The sequence below is a fragment of the Lithobates pipiens genome, unplaced genomic scaffold (assembly GCF_037356315.1).
Source record: "Lithobates pipiens isolate NorthernLeopardFrog02 unplaced genomic scaffold, aLitPip1_a1.2 Scaffold_74, whole genome shotgun sequence".
NCBI lineage: Eukaryota > Metazoa > Chordata > Amphibia > Anura > Ranidae > Lithobates > Lithobates pipiens.
In genome coordinates, this window is record NW_027507897.1 from 573,477 (window position 1) to 590,302 (window position 16,826).

Genomic DNA, 16,826 nt, shown 5'->3' on the forward strand with positions numbered 1-16,826 from the left:
TGAATTATTTTTTCTTTTTTTATAAGTTTTAAAATCTAAAACATACAAAACTAAGCCTGTTGGGCATACTTAGGCTTGAGAGACAAAAACACTACAGTAAAACCTTGGTTTGAGACTAACTTGGTTTGCAAGTGTTTTGCAAGACGAGCAACATTTTTAAATAAAGTTTGACTTTATATACAATCGATGTCTTGATATACAAGTAGCGTCACGTCACAACTATTGAGTATAAAAGAGAAGAGAGGCACCTCTGATACCAAGTACACACAATCTGACATTGATCAGACATTCCGACAACAAAACCCATGGATTTTTTCCGACGGATGTTGGCTCAAACTTGGTCACACAAAGTTGGTCGGCAATTGCGAACGTCAAGAACGCAGTGACGTACAACACGTACAACAAGCCGATAAATGAAGTTCAGTAGCCAGTGCGGCTCTTCTGCTTTATTCCAAGCATGCATGGAACTTTGTGCGTCGGAATTGTGTACACATGATCGTAATTTCTGACAACTGATTTTTTTGGCGGAAAATTTGAGATCCAGATCTCGAATTTTGTGTGACGGAAATTCAGATGGAGCCTACACACGGTCGGAATTTCTGACAAAAAACTCTCATCAAACATTTTCCGTAGGAAAATCCGACTGTGTACGCGGCATAGGTGTAGCAATATGGTTACATTTAATGAAGGTACAACATTTAGCAACATATTGCTACACATGGACGTGCCTCTCAACTTTTCTACTCTGTAGCTCTGCTGGTGGATTTTGCTTCTAATCCCCTTGTGGAGGCTTCCATTTGTGGATGGACATTTTATGGTTACACAACCTATCCCATTGCTATAATCTTTTTATATGGACTATAAACTGAAGAACTTATGAATAAATGGTTGTGGAACGAATCAGTTTCCATTATTTCTTATGGGGAAATTTGCTTTGATATACGAGTGCTTTAGATTACAAGCATGTTTCTGGAACAAATTATGCTTGCAATCCAAGGTTTTACTGTACTTCACTCCATAACTCAACATGCTATTGGTCTGGCAACCAATGCCCGAAGGTAACTGTGCTCTACATTGCTGGTGGTCAGTAAAAGGAGGAGTAGTAGAAACTCTATCCCCCAGAGTGTTGGGTTATACAAATACAGTTTAGGAGTACAGTTTTATAGTTCCAATCCCTGCTGGTCTGCTCACGTGACCCACGCTGCAGGAATGGACACCCACCTCCTTCCTTCTGTTTTTTTACTATATGGTGCTAAGAAGGTGGTTAAGCAATTAATTTATTGAGCGACAGGTCCAAAATAAGATTTTAACAGTTCATTAAAACTTATAAAATCAAAATCTTAAAATTTGTAAAAAATGTATCTTGGGTATGAAACCCTGATTTCATACTAGCAATCACCAAAAGTACAACCACTTTGCCTTTTGGCCATCTGTACTATCTTAGCCAGAATGGTTTAAAATCTACATTTCTAGCAATTGAACAGCAGCAGAGCAATTTCTCTGTTTTCTACCAGTGGTTGAGCGATATTATGTTTACACTGCGGGTACAGGCAAGGAACAGGGACATGACCCTTGGTGATTCTGCTGTTGACATTGCCAGCTCTGGCTGTGACATGGGCCAGAAACCTAAGGCTGCACTGTCAGATTTTATTCTCAGTGGTTTAAAAATTCCTGGTGCAAAAATATTTTTTTTCTGCTTCTACAGGAGATTCTTAGGTGATTTTTATTATATTTTTCAAATGAGATTCATCTTTTGGGGTATACTTGAATGAGAAAAATTACCGAAGATTTTTATGTATGAGTGACATGCTCCCATTAAAGTCTGTAGAAGAGAAGAGTGGACATTAGTCTCATATATTTTATTTTTTATGTTTTTTTTTTTTTAAAGAAAACTATTACATAAAAAAAAAAACTCCCTAGGGTATTAAAGTGGTTGTAAACCCTTACAACCAACTTTGACCTACAGGTAAGCCTAGATTAAGGCGTACCTGTAGGTCCAAGAAATATCTCCTAAACCTATACGGTTTAGGAGATATTTACCCGAAGACAGCGGCGCACTGGGGCAGGCCGCAGATCGCAGCGATATGCCGCGAGTGTCGGCTCCCGTGCGCACGTAGCCGCGAGACCCGGAAGTCACTCCGGAATCCATGGCGGCGGCAAAGAGGAAGACGGAGGACCGCTTCGGGGGCTTTGTTCTCAGGTAAGTTATTCATAATGAGCTAGTATGCTATGCATACTAGCTCATTATGCCTTTGCCTTACACTGTGTGTGCTTTAAAAAAAAAAAAATTGCCTTTACTCCTTCTTTAAGGCTGGGTTCACACTGCTGCGGGGGGAGATCCGGATGTGATTCGCACCGCAAATCACATCCGATCTTCGTAGCGATGCGAGTTCAGCCATACAGATAGTATGGCTGAATTCGCATCGCTCCCGCAGCAAACTCGCACGGGACCCTTTTTGTTTTGGTCCGCAACAGAATCGGATCGCATGGGGGTTCACACCATGCGATCCGATTCCTGTGCAAGTCGGCAGATCGCACTGCGATATGCGGACGGATCTAGGGGTGTCATTAACATATCATTGACACTCCCAGCCGTCCGCATAGGGCAGTGTGAACTGCCAGCGGGAGTAATGCGATGCGGGAAAACGCCGCAGATTCGCGGCGTTCCCGCATCGCAGCGGTGTGAACCTGGCCTAATATAACACTTAGTCCCATTATAAGTGGTGACCCCATTGTCCCTAAACCACGCCTTTTCTATGCTGATTGTAGCGCCACTTCTTTTTAAACTGCCTAACCATGGTGCTAAGAAACTAGGGGGGGGCGATTTACTAAAATTGGTGCACACAGAATCTGGTGCAGCTGGGCGTAGAAACCAGTCGGCTTTTAACTTTCGCTTGTTCAATTAAGCTTTGACGATAAGGCTTCATTCACACTTGTGTGACTTGTCATGCAAGTTTGGACAAGTTGCAGCCCATTCTTTTCACTCGCACCCACCAACTCAGATCAGTGCGACTTGGTCACAGCAGTTTTGAAAAGATGTCTGCACTACTTTAACCACTTACCGACCAGCCGCCGCTGTTTTACTGCGGCAGAAGAGCATGGCTGGGCAAAACGACATTATGTTGTCGCTTTTCCCCGTGGCCACTAGGGGCGTGCACGCCCGCTGCTCTCCCACAGAGCTGATGCGAGTGCCCGACGATCACCGTCGGGCCCCCGCGATCGCTGACACACCGAGAACCTGTGTGTGTGTGTGAACACAATTTCCGGTTCTCTGAGAGGAGAAGTGATCGTCTGTTCATACAGAGTATGAACAGCGATCTGTCATCTCCCCTACACAGTCCCCTCCCCCCTTCAGTTAGAACACAATTAACCCCTTGATTGCCCCCTAGTGTTAACCACTTCCCTGCCGGTGACATTTTTACAGTAATCAATGCATTTTTATAGAAGTGATCGCTGTATAAATGCCAATGGCCCAAAAAAATGTGTCAAAAGTGTTCGATGTGTCCCCCGTAATGTTGTAGTCACGATAAAAATCTCAGATCGCAGCCATTACTAGTAAAATAAAATAAAAATAAAGAATAATAAAAATGCTATAAAACCAATGCGCAAACCAATCAATATATGCTTATTGCGATTTTTACCAAAAATATGTACATATCGGCCTTAATCAAGGAAAACATTTTTTTTTTATATATATATTTTTGGGGGATATTTATTATGGCAACAAATATTGAATTTTCTTTTTTTTTCCCCTGAAATGGTTGGTTTTTTTGCTTATAGCGCAAAAAATAAAAAAGGCAGAGGTGATCAAATACCACCAAAAGAAAGCTCTACTTGTGGGGAAAAAAGGACGTCAATATTGTTTGGGTGCAACGTCACACGACCGTGCAATTTGTCATTTAAAGCGACACAGTGCCGAATCGCAAAAAGTGCTTTGGTCAGGAAGGGGGTAAAATCTTCTGGGGCTGAAGCGTTTAATGTGACTTTTGATGCGACTTGGGTTCAGAGAGTGTAAAGTCAAATCAAAGTCGCATTAGTCGCGCTCCAAAAGCGTACTTGAAATCATGCCACTTTGGAGTCGCACAAGTGTGGGAAAAAAGTTTTAAACTTCGATGTTTATTGGCTACGATGCTCAGCTGCACCAGCTTTAGTAAATCTCCTCCTTAAAGTATAGAGTTGAATGGGGTCAGGTGCTATATGCGCTTGGTCCCTTGGGGATGTTAAAGATAAAATAAAAGCGTTCTTTAACTTGCTTACCAGTGTTTTATCTGATTTAGGTTTACAGTAGTTGACGCTTACTTGTGTGAGCTTTAGAAGAGTCGTTTGCTACCTGAAATAAAGCCCTTGAGCCGTTATCTGGCCTGTGATCACGTGTATGAAATAAACCGTTCCACTCATTCCCTGGTACTTTGGACTTTGACTTCCGAGGAGCTAAGGGGACTTTCGGTTGCGTGCATCTCGCCAGATTACTGTATATGCTGTATTTACCTGGATCTATGGTGTGACCATAGCTGTTGCTTTATTTTTCAATATTCTGTACACAGATTTATTAGTTTGGTGCTGTGTTGCAGCCCTTTTACACGGGTATCATCAATTCAGTCTTGTTATGTGCCAAGAAAAAAAACTGATGAATCAGTTAGCATAGGTGAGCTCAGTTTACATCCATTTTTATTAATCCGTTTTTTACAATTCGTTCTCTAAAATAAATAACAAACAGACTTATCCATTTGCAACCACAAAACCATAAAACGGAGTGAGCTATGTTTGTTTACATCTGCCCACCCATAGACATACTGTACATTGTGGTTCAGTCTAGATCTGTCGGAAAAACTGACAGATGGAGTCAGACTGAATCTAAAAGGTCCTTCCTCTAACAATGTGTTTGCATTCCATAAGTAGCTGCAGAACTCTACAGTGCTGTAATATTCTCATGTTATGCATTTTCATTGCTTTTATTCAAAGGCATTGTAAATGCTATTTTTTTTTTTTAAATGACAAACGGGCTTATATTTATGTGCTCTGTGCAGAGGAATTGCACGGAGTGGCCCCAAACCTCCTGTTCTTGGATCCCCTGCCAGCGATCCTCCTCTTGGTGTCCTATCATAGGAAGCCGCTGCCTATTATGGCACACCTGCCGAGTTGCCTGCCGACACAGACAGCGCGGCTTAGCCCCACCCCCTCTTCACAGAATTTGACTGACAGCTGCTCTCGGCCAAGCCTGTGGGTAAGGATGAACTCCGGCGTGTTCCCATACTCCATGTGCAGAGCACTGTGCTAATCGCAGGCAGTGAGAAATTGCCCCTATGCGTGGCTGCAGAGATCGGGAAATGTCTCACTGCCTGTGATTACCGCAGCGCTGCGCCGACTTCGGGCTCTGCAAGTGGAGTATGCGAACATGCCGGAGCTCATCCCTACCTGCAGGGAGAAGAAAGAGAGCCTCTACAAGTGGGCACAGCGGGGGATCGAGTGAGGGCTCAGGTAAGTATTGGGGTGGGGGGGGGGGGGCGATACCGATACCTAAACATTTTAATTATATTTTTTGCAAGGAAGGCTTTAGGTGTGTGTGTGTGTGTGTGTGTGTGTGTATATATATATATATATATATATATATATATATATATATATATATATATATATATATATATATTATTTAGGTTTTACAACCACTTTAAAGCTAAAAGGTCATAGCTAAGATCTTTTTGTCCTTTGGACTTAAATAGTACTAAAATATATCCTTTCTATGTATAGGAAAAAACTTTAGGAATTCACGTGTGGTCACCTAAACACTCTCCATATCTCTTTGACCATTAAAAAAACATCCATGTGCAGTTAGGGTTCAGTTCACACCAGAACGCAGTGCGGGAAACCCAAATTCCGTGCGTATTTCCCACACCGTATTCAAAACGCACTGCACATAATCTATGGTTTGCTTAACTGAAAGTAATTACAATCCTTGTTGCTAATATCTGAGATGACTCCACTTAGCCATGGTGTTCCCTTTAGTGCAGGAATATGCAATTAGCGGACCTCCAGCTGTTGCAAAACTACAAGTCCCTTCATGCCTCTTTGTGTCATGCTTGTGGCTGTCAGTCTTGCTATGCCTCATGGGACTTGTAGTTCTGCTAGAGGTGTGCTAATTGTATATCCCCGCTTTAGCGGTTAATCATCTACAAATCTAGATCTAGTGTGTGTGTGTGTGTGTGTGTGTAATATATATATATATATATATATATATATATATATATATATATATATATATATCTATATATATATATATATATATGTGTGTATATATATATATATATATGTGTGTATATAATGTATACACACAGTTGGTATAGAAAAGAGTTGCATAGTAGGTGAGGTTGAAAAGACACAAGTCCAACCCATGTGTGTGATTTATATGTCAGTATTACATTGTATATCCCTGTATGTTGTGGCCATTCAGGTGCTTATCTAATAGTTTTTTTTAAACTATTAATGGCCCCCCCCCCCGCTGAAACCGCCACCCATGGAAGGGAATTCCACATCCTTGCTGCTCTTACAGTAAAGAACCCTCTACGCAGTTTAAGGTTACACCTAATTTTAATGAGTGGCCACGTTTCTTATTAAACTCCCTTCTACGGAAAAGTTTAATCCCTATTGTGGGGTCACCAGTAAGGTATTTGTAAATTGAAATTCTATCCCCTCTCAAGTGTCTCTTCTCCAGAGATAAGTTCAGTGCTCGCAACCTTTCCTCATAACTAATATTCTCCAGTCCCTTTTATTAGCTTTGTTTCCCTTCTCTGTACTCGCTCCATTTTCAGTACATCCCTCCTGAGGACTGGTGCCCAGAACTGAACAGCATACTCCAGGTGAGGCCGTAGCAGAGCCTTGCAGAGCGGGAGAATTACTGCTTTATCTTCTCAGTTAATCCCCTTTTTAATGCATGGCAATATTCAGTTTGCTTTGTTAGCAGCAGCTTTGCATTGCATGCCATTGCTGAGCCCATCGTCTACTAGGACCCCCAGATCCTTCTCCCCCCCAAGTGCATTTTTACATAATCTACATTATTCTCATTTGCCATGTAGTTGCCCACTCCATTAATTGGTTCAGATCTTCTTGCAAGGTTTCCACATCCTGCGGAGAAGTTATTGCCCTGCTTAACTTGGTATCATCCACAAATACAGAGATAAAACAAGAACTGTCTTTATTTCAACCTGCAAAGCAACAAAATGGAACTATTTGAAAGGGGTGTGTGTGTATATATGTATGTGTGTGTGTGTGTGTGTGTGTGTATATATATATATATATATAAATTAGTGTGTGTGTGGAGAGATATATAGGATTTATTTAGCGCTTACAGTTTGCGCCGGCTTTACATCTTTAATTTTGCGCTGTGTTTCGCAATTTGACGGGCTTTTTCTTTTGTACACTCATCTTGTAGTACGGGAGCAAATTCATGCATTTTTGTTATCAGACCTTTAAATTGGAATACCTTGATGTACATAAAAGTAAAAGCAAATTACAGAATTTCCAAAAGAGCACCTAAACACGCGTTTTTCAAGTGCTATTCTCATTCGAGTCTACAGGGCCACAAATGTGCAATATTACTCCAAAGAATCTCATGTATATTTCTGAGCTATACACAACCGACAAGTGACACAACGCCAACCAGGCCCATTGCAAAGAATGAAGTTCTTCATCATGAGCATTGTGCCGCTTCAGTATTCACGTGACTGAACGATCAGGTATGAAGAAGACCTTGTACACAGTAGAAGATTCTGCCTGCAAGTTGTAAATCAACATTATTTGCTTACACTCAATTTAGCTGTCCTTGGACAACTGGGAACCAGATAGGGAATGTAACTCCGAATGTGTACTACAAATACATTATGCATTGCCTTTTTATATGAACACTGTTCCAGTTTCACCAATATAATTTGCTGTGGTGATTATAACTTGAGTGTGCTCAGTAAAGCTGGCTAAATACTAGTAGACTGTTGTTAGAAAAGTTTCACTTTAAGAATATGCATTTGATTTTCTAACAGTTGGTGGGGTCAAAATTGAAGTTTTCTACCGCATTGAGAAAATCTGAAGGAGCGGGATGGAAAATTGTTCTCAAACGGATTTCTAACCATGAATGGCGTTTTCATTTGTGAAAGTCCATTGACTTTAAAATGGAATTTGTCATATTTTTTGAACAAATGTTTCTATTCGTTTATAGCCAGCTTCGGACTCAGATGAAAGGCTGTGTATGTTGTTTTTACCTCTGTGTATTTGCCTCATTTACTGCTGTATATTTTCCCTTTGGGGAGATTTCTTTGGACTTCCTTTCCTAATATCATAACAGGAAAGGAGAAGTAACACGTTTTGACAGCTGTCACGGGGCATCTCCTCACACCTATTGTTCCAGTGAGAACTGTACAGTTTTAGATTTCCTTTAACTTTTATTTTACCCCAGTAACACCAGTCACCAAGATGAAATGTGAGAATAACCTCCCATCCCAGGACACAGACAGCAATAAAAGCCTAGCGGGAGTTCTGGCCCTTCCCCAGGCTATACAAAACCGGAAAGAAAGGGCTTTATTTTGGATTGTACAGCTAACAATAATGTACCCAGTGTATCGATCTGTGTAGTGTTCATTTATTCTGTATTTGACAACCTGTCTGCTTATCTGCGAAAGCATAAGAGATCAAACTTGCAGGAAACAAAGCGCCAAGCACCAAGTACGAGGTGCAGTAATTCATAATAATGCTCCACTATTCACTTTCTTGATTTCATACCCATTACATATTGGCATGTCCGTGTTGCACTGGGTATAGCAGCTGGCACCCTTGCGCTTTTTGCTCTTTTATTGTTTAGGCCTGTGCTTTTTTTTTTTTCACCTTAACTTTTTTCGTTGTACCAGTGTCTTTTTAATGGGTAGGTACACAGATTACTTATTGTGATTTAGATGTTGAGAATAACAGACAAAGTATATAAAGGTTATACTCGCAATAATTGGTAAAGGTATTTATAGGAAGCTTCATTATGATTATGTGCATGTTAACCACACATTTTCATCAAAATTATATTGTCTATGGCTGATAAGTATGTCTCTATAACCAAGGTTTTGTCTGGTTGTCCGCCAGATATAACAAATGCAGGTGAGCAATACAATGATAAAAAGACAGCCTAAACCATTTGTTACAGGAACACACACTTTACTTATGGATGGATGGATAGGTATCGTAGTGTTCTATTTAACTTGCTCTCCCTTTTTAGACTCGTTGGGGGAAGAAAGTTGCATGAACTTTTTAGGCCTGTAGTATAAACCATTGTGCAAGGCTCAATTCCACTGTTATTTAAAAAAAAAAAAAAATATATATATATATATATATATATATATATATATATATATATAATTATTATTAAAAACTCCAGGTATTTCCTACCATTTGCCGCTCAGCATTGACTAACACTTTTTAGCTTTCTCTTGATTTATTTCTTTGGAGTGTTAACTATAAAGCAGGCAAGATCTGACATTTACCTTGACTCCTTGGTTTGGAACATTGATCTAAGGTCTATGTAATAGTCAATTTAAGTTGCATTAGTAATTGCAATAATCCGCTATCCTATTTCTCTGCAGCCTGCAGTGGGTCACACAGACTCGAAGACGAGCAGTGGTAACAGCAAGCCCAATATGCTGAGAGGTCGCCCTTCAATACCAACTTCAGCAGATGAGCAGCCGCATATTGGGAATTATCGTCTCCTCAAAACTATCGGCAAGGGCAATTTTGCCAAGGTTAAGCTAGCACGCCATGTTTTAACAGGAAAGGAGGTGAGAAACTTTACAAAAGGCATGGTTTTGTTTATTTTTATTTAATAATGTAGGGAGGGTATTAATCCCCGTCTGTTTTTTTTTTTTTTTTTTTTTTTTTGGCATTTGTGTCCCACAGGGGAACTTTACCTTCACTTCCAGCAGTGGCAGCCAGTGGTATATTTTCTTGGGGGGTGGCAAACAGTGCACAGCCAAGCCCCCTCTCCCTAAATTGACCCCCTCCCATTGGATGGGGCACCAGCAACCAAAAAACTGACATGGGTTCTAATTCCACTCTGCTCTATCCAAAACGTAAAAAAAATAAAGTTTTGGGTTTAGTTATACTTTTTAAGCTGTTTGTATAGCGTTGAGGATTTTTGTAGCTCATGACATTCACATCATTCCTATGGGTTTTTTGGAATGTAGTTTGTGTGTGCATTGAAACACAAATACTACGTTTAAAACAGTCTTTTATTTATGTTGATTAAAACATCACAAATAAAACTGGAGGTTCACAAAATGTATAGATCCAAAACAATTCACATGTAAACTGATGCATTTTGATGGTCTTCCTCAGGATACATGTGAATCAAATCAATACACTGGAACCCACATTTGATCTCCCAGGATTGGCTGCTCCACACCTCAGCATGATTGGGCATGCTGAATTCATGTGGTGACTTTTCTGGGTTTTGACTGATCCACGAGACCATCAGAAGTTCAGTGTAAGACGTTTCGAGCCTGGCCAAGGGGAGTGTAGAGGTGGGTGGGGAGTCTACTGATACGACTCCACCCACTGAGCCCTGGACAACAGACCTGCCCACAGAATCCGGAGTATTGCAGGGATCCAAACAGCTAAAAGGGAGATATTTGACTGGTAAGGATACATGCAGGAGGCATGTATATCCTTATAGATCAGCACTATGGGAGTAATTTAGAAATGATGAGGGTGGGTTTACATCCACTTTAAATACCACAATTTCAGTTATCAAACAGTCGCAGATGGAGGTCACCATGAGTTGTAGGGACCAGAACCTTCTCCCATGGTGTACTCTGGTGGGAGCATGTATGATGATTTTATATATTTGGAATAAGGAGTCCTTGCTGCTCTTTTTGAGCCATAAGGGATTTTCAGTCAGTAATGAGATACTGAGATATGTGATTAGCCATACAGCTTTAACACCATGGAGAAGATTTTGGCATTAGCTATAACTAATTTTTTAGTGCAGAGCTGAAATGGAATCAAACCGCTACATGAAAACGCATATTAACTCTTTAATGATTGTTGATTTCTACATGTGCAGATGCAGATTTAATGTCGAAATTAACGCGTTCAAAAGGAGCATGTTCTCATACCTGTGGTATACTGCATATGTGATATGTTGCATTTTTGGAAGTGTTGCCCTGCAAACCAGCCAGTTGTATGTGAGACTAGGGGGTAAATCAGTACAGATAAGCGGAAGATAAATTCGGAAGTGCCACTAGCGAATTTCCCAGTGGCAGTCACCTGATGTCAGAGTGTATTACCCTTATTTGTACTGACTTGCTCCCTCGCTTGCCCTGAATGCTACTGAATCTTAATCACTAGCGATTGGAGTGACATTTTTCTGCATCAGGTAACAAGGGAGCGATTCTATAGGGAGACAGGTGGACTATTGGCGATCTGCCACTAGTGATTTGTTTCTAGCAGCAGTCACCAGTCTGCCATCACCATTAATAAAAGCAAATAAATGCATGTTGCTGTATACATTATAGTGCGATCAAACACTAATTTGAGTATTAAAGTACATCCTTCTAACCCTTTTGTTCCTTGATAGCTTAAGGCCCTTTTCACATAAGCATAGCTGTTGACCTGCGATCCATGGTGGATTGCTTTGTTCACAGTGGCTGGCCCACAGTGATCAAGTGGTGATATACTGCCACCTGCACACCTGTTTGAAGAGGTATTTCACACTGATATATCACTTCACTGTGCTGCTACCATGCCAATTGAACATGGTTGCAGTGTGGCTGGGGTGTGTTGAAGGGCAGGACTGCTCAATGTAACATTCCCCTAGGTTTTTTGTTTTCTTTTGTTGCTGCACCATGAAGCACAGTGTTCCAACTGCATTGGGGTGTCTGGCAGCCATTGCTGGGTTTTGAGAGGCGGCTTTTGAGGTGCATTTAAAACGTGCCTCAGTCGCCTGACATTACCTCGCCAACATGCCCATGTGAAAGGGATACAATAACGTGTAATTTACAGCCATCTGTGTCTCAATTGTTCAGATAGTTTAACTTTTTGTCTGGAGTGAACATAAGCAGGGAAAATGTAATGCGTGATATAACTTTTCAATATTTGTTTCTTTTGCACGCTATGATGCAATCTAGCAATGAATATAATGAATGTTCTTAATTTTTTATTTTTCAGGTAGCTGTAAAAATTATAGACAAAACACAGCTGAATTCTTCCAGTTTGCAAAAGGTAAGAAGTAAAATAATAATTTAATGTAGGATTTGTAAAATATACCATAATAAAAAAAAAAAAAGATTTATTGTAAGAGTTAATTACAAAATAAAAACAGTTACTAACTGCTGGAATATTTTGTGTAACGCACTAGCACGTTGGTAAATAAGAAGTGCAACACCGGAAGAAAAAAAAAATCTCTATCTATCTCTATCCCTTAAATGGCTGCAGCATCAGTCCAATGCTACAGCTGTCCCCTGCCAGCTCGAGGACCGAGAATTGAGTGATCACATGATCACTCGGCTCTTGATTTTCAGTGAGCGAGCAGCAGTGACTGTTGGTCACCGTCACTCTGCTCCTCCAACGCTCACTGGGGGGGGCGGGCGGCTGGCTCAGGCTCTCAGTAGCTGAGAGACTAAGCCAGCTGCTGGTCAGGCAAGTGGGTGGATCCTGACATTGTCAGGATCCCTGCAGAGCCAGTCAGCCTGGACTGGCTCTGTGAGGTCAGCCAACGGAGGCTTTTAAATCAATGAAGTTCTTTATTGAAAAAGTTACCAAACATACATCAGATATTTGTGCCAGAAAAGTTTCAGCCAATATACATGTGTCACCACATCCCATCGTCCTCCCAAAAGCTTTTAGTAGATCTTATCACTGTTTCATACCTGTATGAAAATACACTGTTTTGGTTTGCATTTGTTCAACACCCAAAATCACATTCACAATATTCTGTCTAGAATTAGATCAACCGGGGTCAGCCCTGGTGTGTCAAGTCACGGTAACCAAACTGATATTTATGCAGGCACCTTCTGTGTTGGAATATGTAGTTTTCCTGGGGCAGTGTATCCCCCATAGCTGCAACTCGCTCCTTCCATGTGGGAGATTCAGCCGATTTGCCCAAAAGGCAGGGTTTAGGATCCCAGCCAATAGTGACTTGAATTACCCTATTAAGGGTGTCTTTTCCCCAGTATATATGTAGCTTGGGGCATCTCCATAGTAGATGGATTAGATCCCCGTGATCCCTGGCACATATAGAATCCCCTCTCACTCCCATTTTAAAAAGCCTCGCTGATGTAAGATGAACCCTAAGAAGGGGCGTACAACTGCAATAGTCTCTGTGTAACATTGAGCAAACACATCTGTACAGTCTGTAGGGCTTCCTCCCATTGTTCCTCTTCAAATGTCTCTACTTCATTCTCCCATCTAGCCTCCACTCGTGAAGGGAAGTCCTTCAAGAAAATAAGCAACAGCATGTAGTAGCATCGTGATATAAATCCCTAGTAGATTTCTATCTCGGCCATATGATTGAAAATAGGTGTCGAAGATTGCACCCAAGTGTCAGTGCCTGTTTGTATTCCAACTGCATGCTGTAATTGTAAATCATAAAAATACATATTTTGTGGAAGCTGAAATTGCAAAGTGGGGCAAGGGCACAATTTGCAGTTTTTCAAAGATGTGGGACAACCGTTTGATACCACTTGGCCCCACTTTGCAATGATTTAATCTCTCCCAAAATGCGTTTGCCCATATTGGACTGTATTTAGTAAAACCCACCACCTCCTGCATTTGTCTTGCCTTGTCTAGACCTTCTGCATGAAAGTGTATTTGGGGAAACGTTTATTAGACGTGCTATATGTTAAGGTTTCCAATCCCATAGCGACATCTTTCACCCGTCGCATAATGCAGTATATGGTTGGTGGCACTAAATGCATCATTGGCCCGGGACATGGCTCTGGAAATGTTGTAACTGAGCTTCCAAGTAATACAGCAATGGATTAGGCGATGCTGGGCTGACACTCTTTCGGTCTTTGAAGCCTTTCTAGTTTAATCCTTGGGGGTTTAGTATGCCTTATGAAGTTATGAGTGAGTGGAAGGTGGCGTTAATAACTCGAAACCTCTTCAGAGGGATAACCATGGGTGAGTTGTAAAGGATATAAAGGAGCTGTGGCATGAAGATCATTTTTAAAAGGTTAATCCTCCCTACCACGGAAAGCCAAAGTCAAGTCAATATTTTAACTTTGTTCCGCAAGTGGGTGAACAGAGGTGAAAAATTCAGGAAAACATAGTCCAGAAGACATGACGTCATATAAATACCCAGGTACTTAAAGTTAGAGGATACTGAAATGTTTTGAAAGGCTGTGTTGGAGCCACCCGGGTCAGCATTTAAAATCATAATGGCAGATTTCGCCCGTCCAATTCATGAGGAGACCAGAGAAGTTAGTCATAACTGTCATAGCTTTCTGTAAGGATCCACTGGTGTCTCCCGGCATGAGCATAGTATGATCTGCATATAGCATGATCTTATCTCGGAACAGATTATGGCCGCTAGGGGCTCAATAGCTATAGCAAATAAGAGTGGGGTCAGTGGGTACCCCTGCCAAGTACCTCTTCCTAGGGAAAAAGTGGGTGAAAGCTGAACTGCTACTGTAATTGCCGCTTCTGGAGAGCTATATAACAGACCGGCAAAGGATAGGAATTTCGCTCCAAAGCCAAGGTTTGATGGTTAAGAAATAGCCTGCATAAATTAATTGCCGTGAATTTTTGGGGAATAAATCCAGACTGGTCCGAGTGAATAATAGTTGTAATGACAGTATTCAACCTCAGGGATAATACCTTAACTAAAATTTTTATATCGGTTTGCAACAGGACTATAGGCCTATAAGACCCTGGGTCCAGTCGATCTTTACAGGGTTTCAATAATATAAAATTTGCTTTAGTCATGGACATGGGTAAGTAATGTAGCAGCATTAAACACTTTTTAAGTGAGAGAAGTAGTCAGATGGATTAGCAATAAATTCTGCCTCCAATAGACTCTCCAGCTGTGCAGCCTGTTCTTTGTGAAAATTGGTAGCCTTTTTAATGTTCGGCATTTCAGAGATGAACACGCCCCTCAGAGGCCTTAAAGGTGTCCCATACTGTAAGTAGTTTCCAGTGATCGGAATCGGTGCACCAAAACTCAACTATATGGGCCTCAATAGCTGAATGAGAGGGGAAAAGTTTCCGCCAGAAAGCATTTAAAGTGGTTGTAAACCCTTACAAACCACTTTGACCTACAGGTAAGCCTAGATTAAGGCTTACCTGTAGGTCCAAGAAATATCTCCTAAACCTATATGGTTTAGGAGATATTTGCCTGAAAACGGGCACCGCTGTCTACGGCGCATGCGCCGTAGACAGCGGCGCGCAGGCGCACTGAGCGCTGGCATTTCCAAGAATGGAGCTGCCGCGCGTGTCGAATGACAGCGGCGGAGCTGCGAGACGCCACCAACAAGATGGATGCGGCGGACTACAGGGGACAACGGTGACTTCGCTGGCTCCTGTGTCAGGTAAGTGACACATAATGGACTACTATGCGATACATAGTAGTCCATTATGCTTTGCCTTTGCAGGGAATGAAAGAGGAAGTAAACTCATCAGGGTTTACTTCCTCTTCAAAGTGGTTGTAAACCCACTATAACAAAAAAATCTGCAAGACAAAGGCATAGCATACTAGCTCATTATGAAATACTCACCTTAGTTTGAAGCCCCCGCTACGGTCCCCGCACACTGCTCTGGCCAACAACGCTCCTGGAGTTATTTCCAGGTATCACGGGCTCCGGCGCTGTGATTGGCTGGAGCCGCAATGACATCACTCCCGCACATGTGCTTGGGAGCCACCGGTAATGGCACATCAGCTGAAGCAACTGCACCAGCGAGCCGTTGCTTCAGTGCGCATGTGCCAATGATGTCGGCACATGCTGATACAGGGGATATCTCCTAAACCGTGTAGGTTTAGGAGATTTAGGGTAGCTACAGGTAAGCCTTATTATAGGCTTACCTGTAGTAAAAAGTGGATTGTAAGGGTTTACAACCACTTTAAGCTTCCATGGAGCCTTACCATGAGTTGAGGCGTCTGACATTTTAGGTAGACTAGTAAAGGTGAACGATCTGATATTCCTCTCTGCATACTCAATGGCCTGAATAATATGAGGCCGGTGGGGTACAAAGACATAAATCAATCCTAGACAATGAGCAATATATTTTAGAAAAGCATGAAAATTGCTTCTGTTTGGGTTATCTACTACGCCGGGGGTCCATCCAGCCTGCTTCGTCAGCAAATTTTAAAAGTGCTGTACGACGGGTACCACTTCCTGGCTGTATCGGGGGGAAGTTTATCTATGCTTGGGTCCATATAGCAATTAAGGTCCCCAACCACATACAAGGGGATCTCAGGGCTGCCCAGCTGGTAAGTCAATATGACCCGCAGCACTGCGGAGTTAAACGGAGGTGGAATATACACACAAGCTAGAATGCATTTAACCTGAAAAATACCGGCATAACAATATCGCATAATGTCCTTCAGTGTCCACTTGTTTATCATGAACCAGAAAGTCTAGGGTATGGTGGACCAGAACACTCACCACCCTAGAATAGGAGGTGTGAGTGGAATGGAACACCCATCTGACCCAGGAGTAACCCAAACATGGCAACGTATCGGTTGTGAGTTGTCTCCTGAAGGATACAAATAGCAGGAAGGTACTTCCGCATTGATGAAAAAAAATATGGAACGTTTAAGTGGGTTGTGGAGCCCCCTGACATTCCAGGAGACAGTCAGTACTGCAGTC

At 41.7% G+C, this 16,826-nt stretch overlaps 1 protein-coding gene across 9 annotated transcripts in view; it reads left to right on the plus strand.

The window, feature by feature from the left end:
• Nucleotides 1-16,826, plus strand: part of LOC143959417 (serine/threonine-protein kinase MARK2-like) — a 217,891-nt gene that overhangs the window by 120,690 nt on the left and 80,375 nt on the right. For all 9 annotated transcript variants that reach the window (XM_077468060.1, XM_077468064.1, XM_077468065.1 and 6 more), the window contains exons 2-3: nucleotides 9,612-9,803; nucleotides 12,190-12,243. In XM_077468060.1, coding sequence (XP_077324186.1) covers nucleotides 9,612-9,803; nucleotides 12,190-12,243 — 246 coding nt within the window. The remainder of the gene's footprint in view (nucleotides 1-9,611; nucleotides 9,804-12,189; nucleotides 12,244-16,826) is intronic.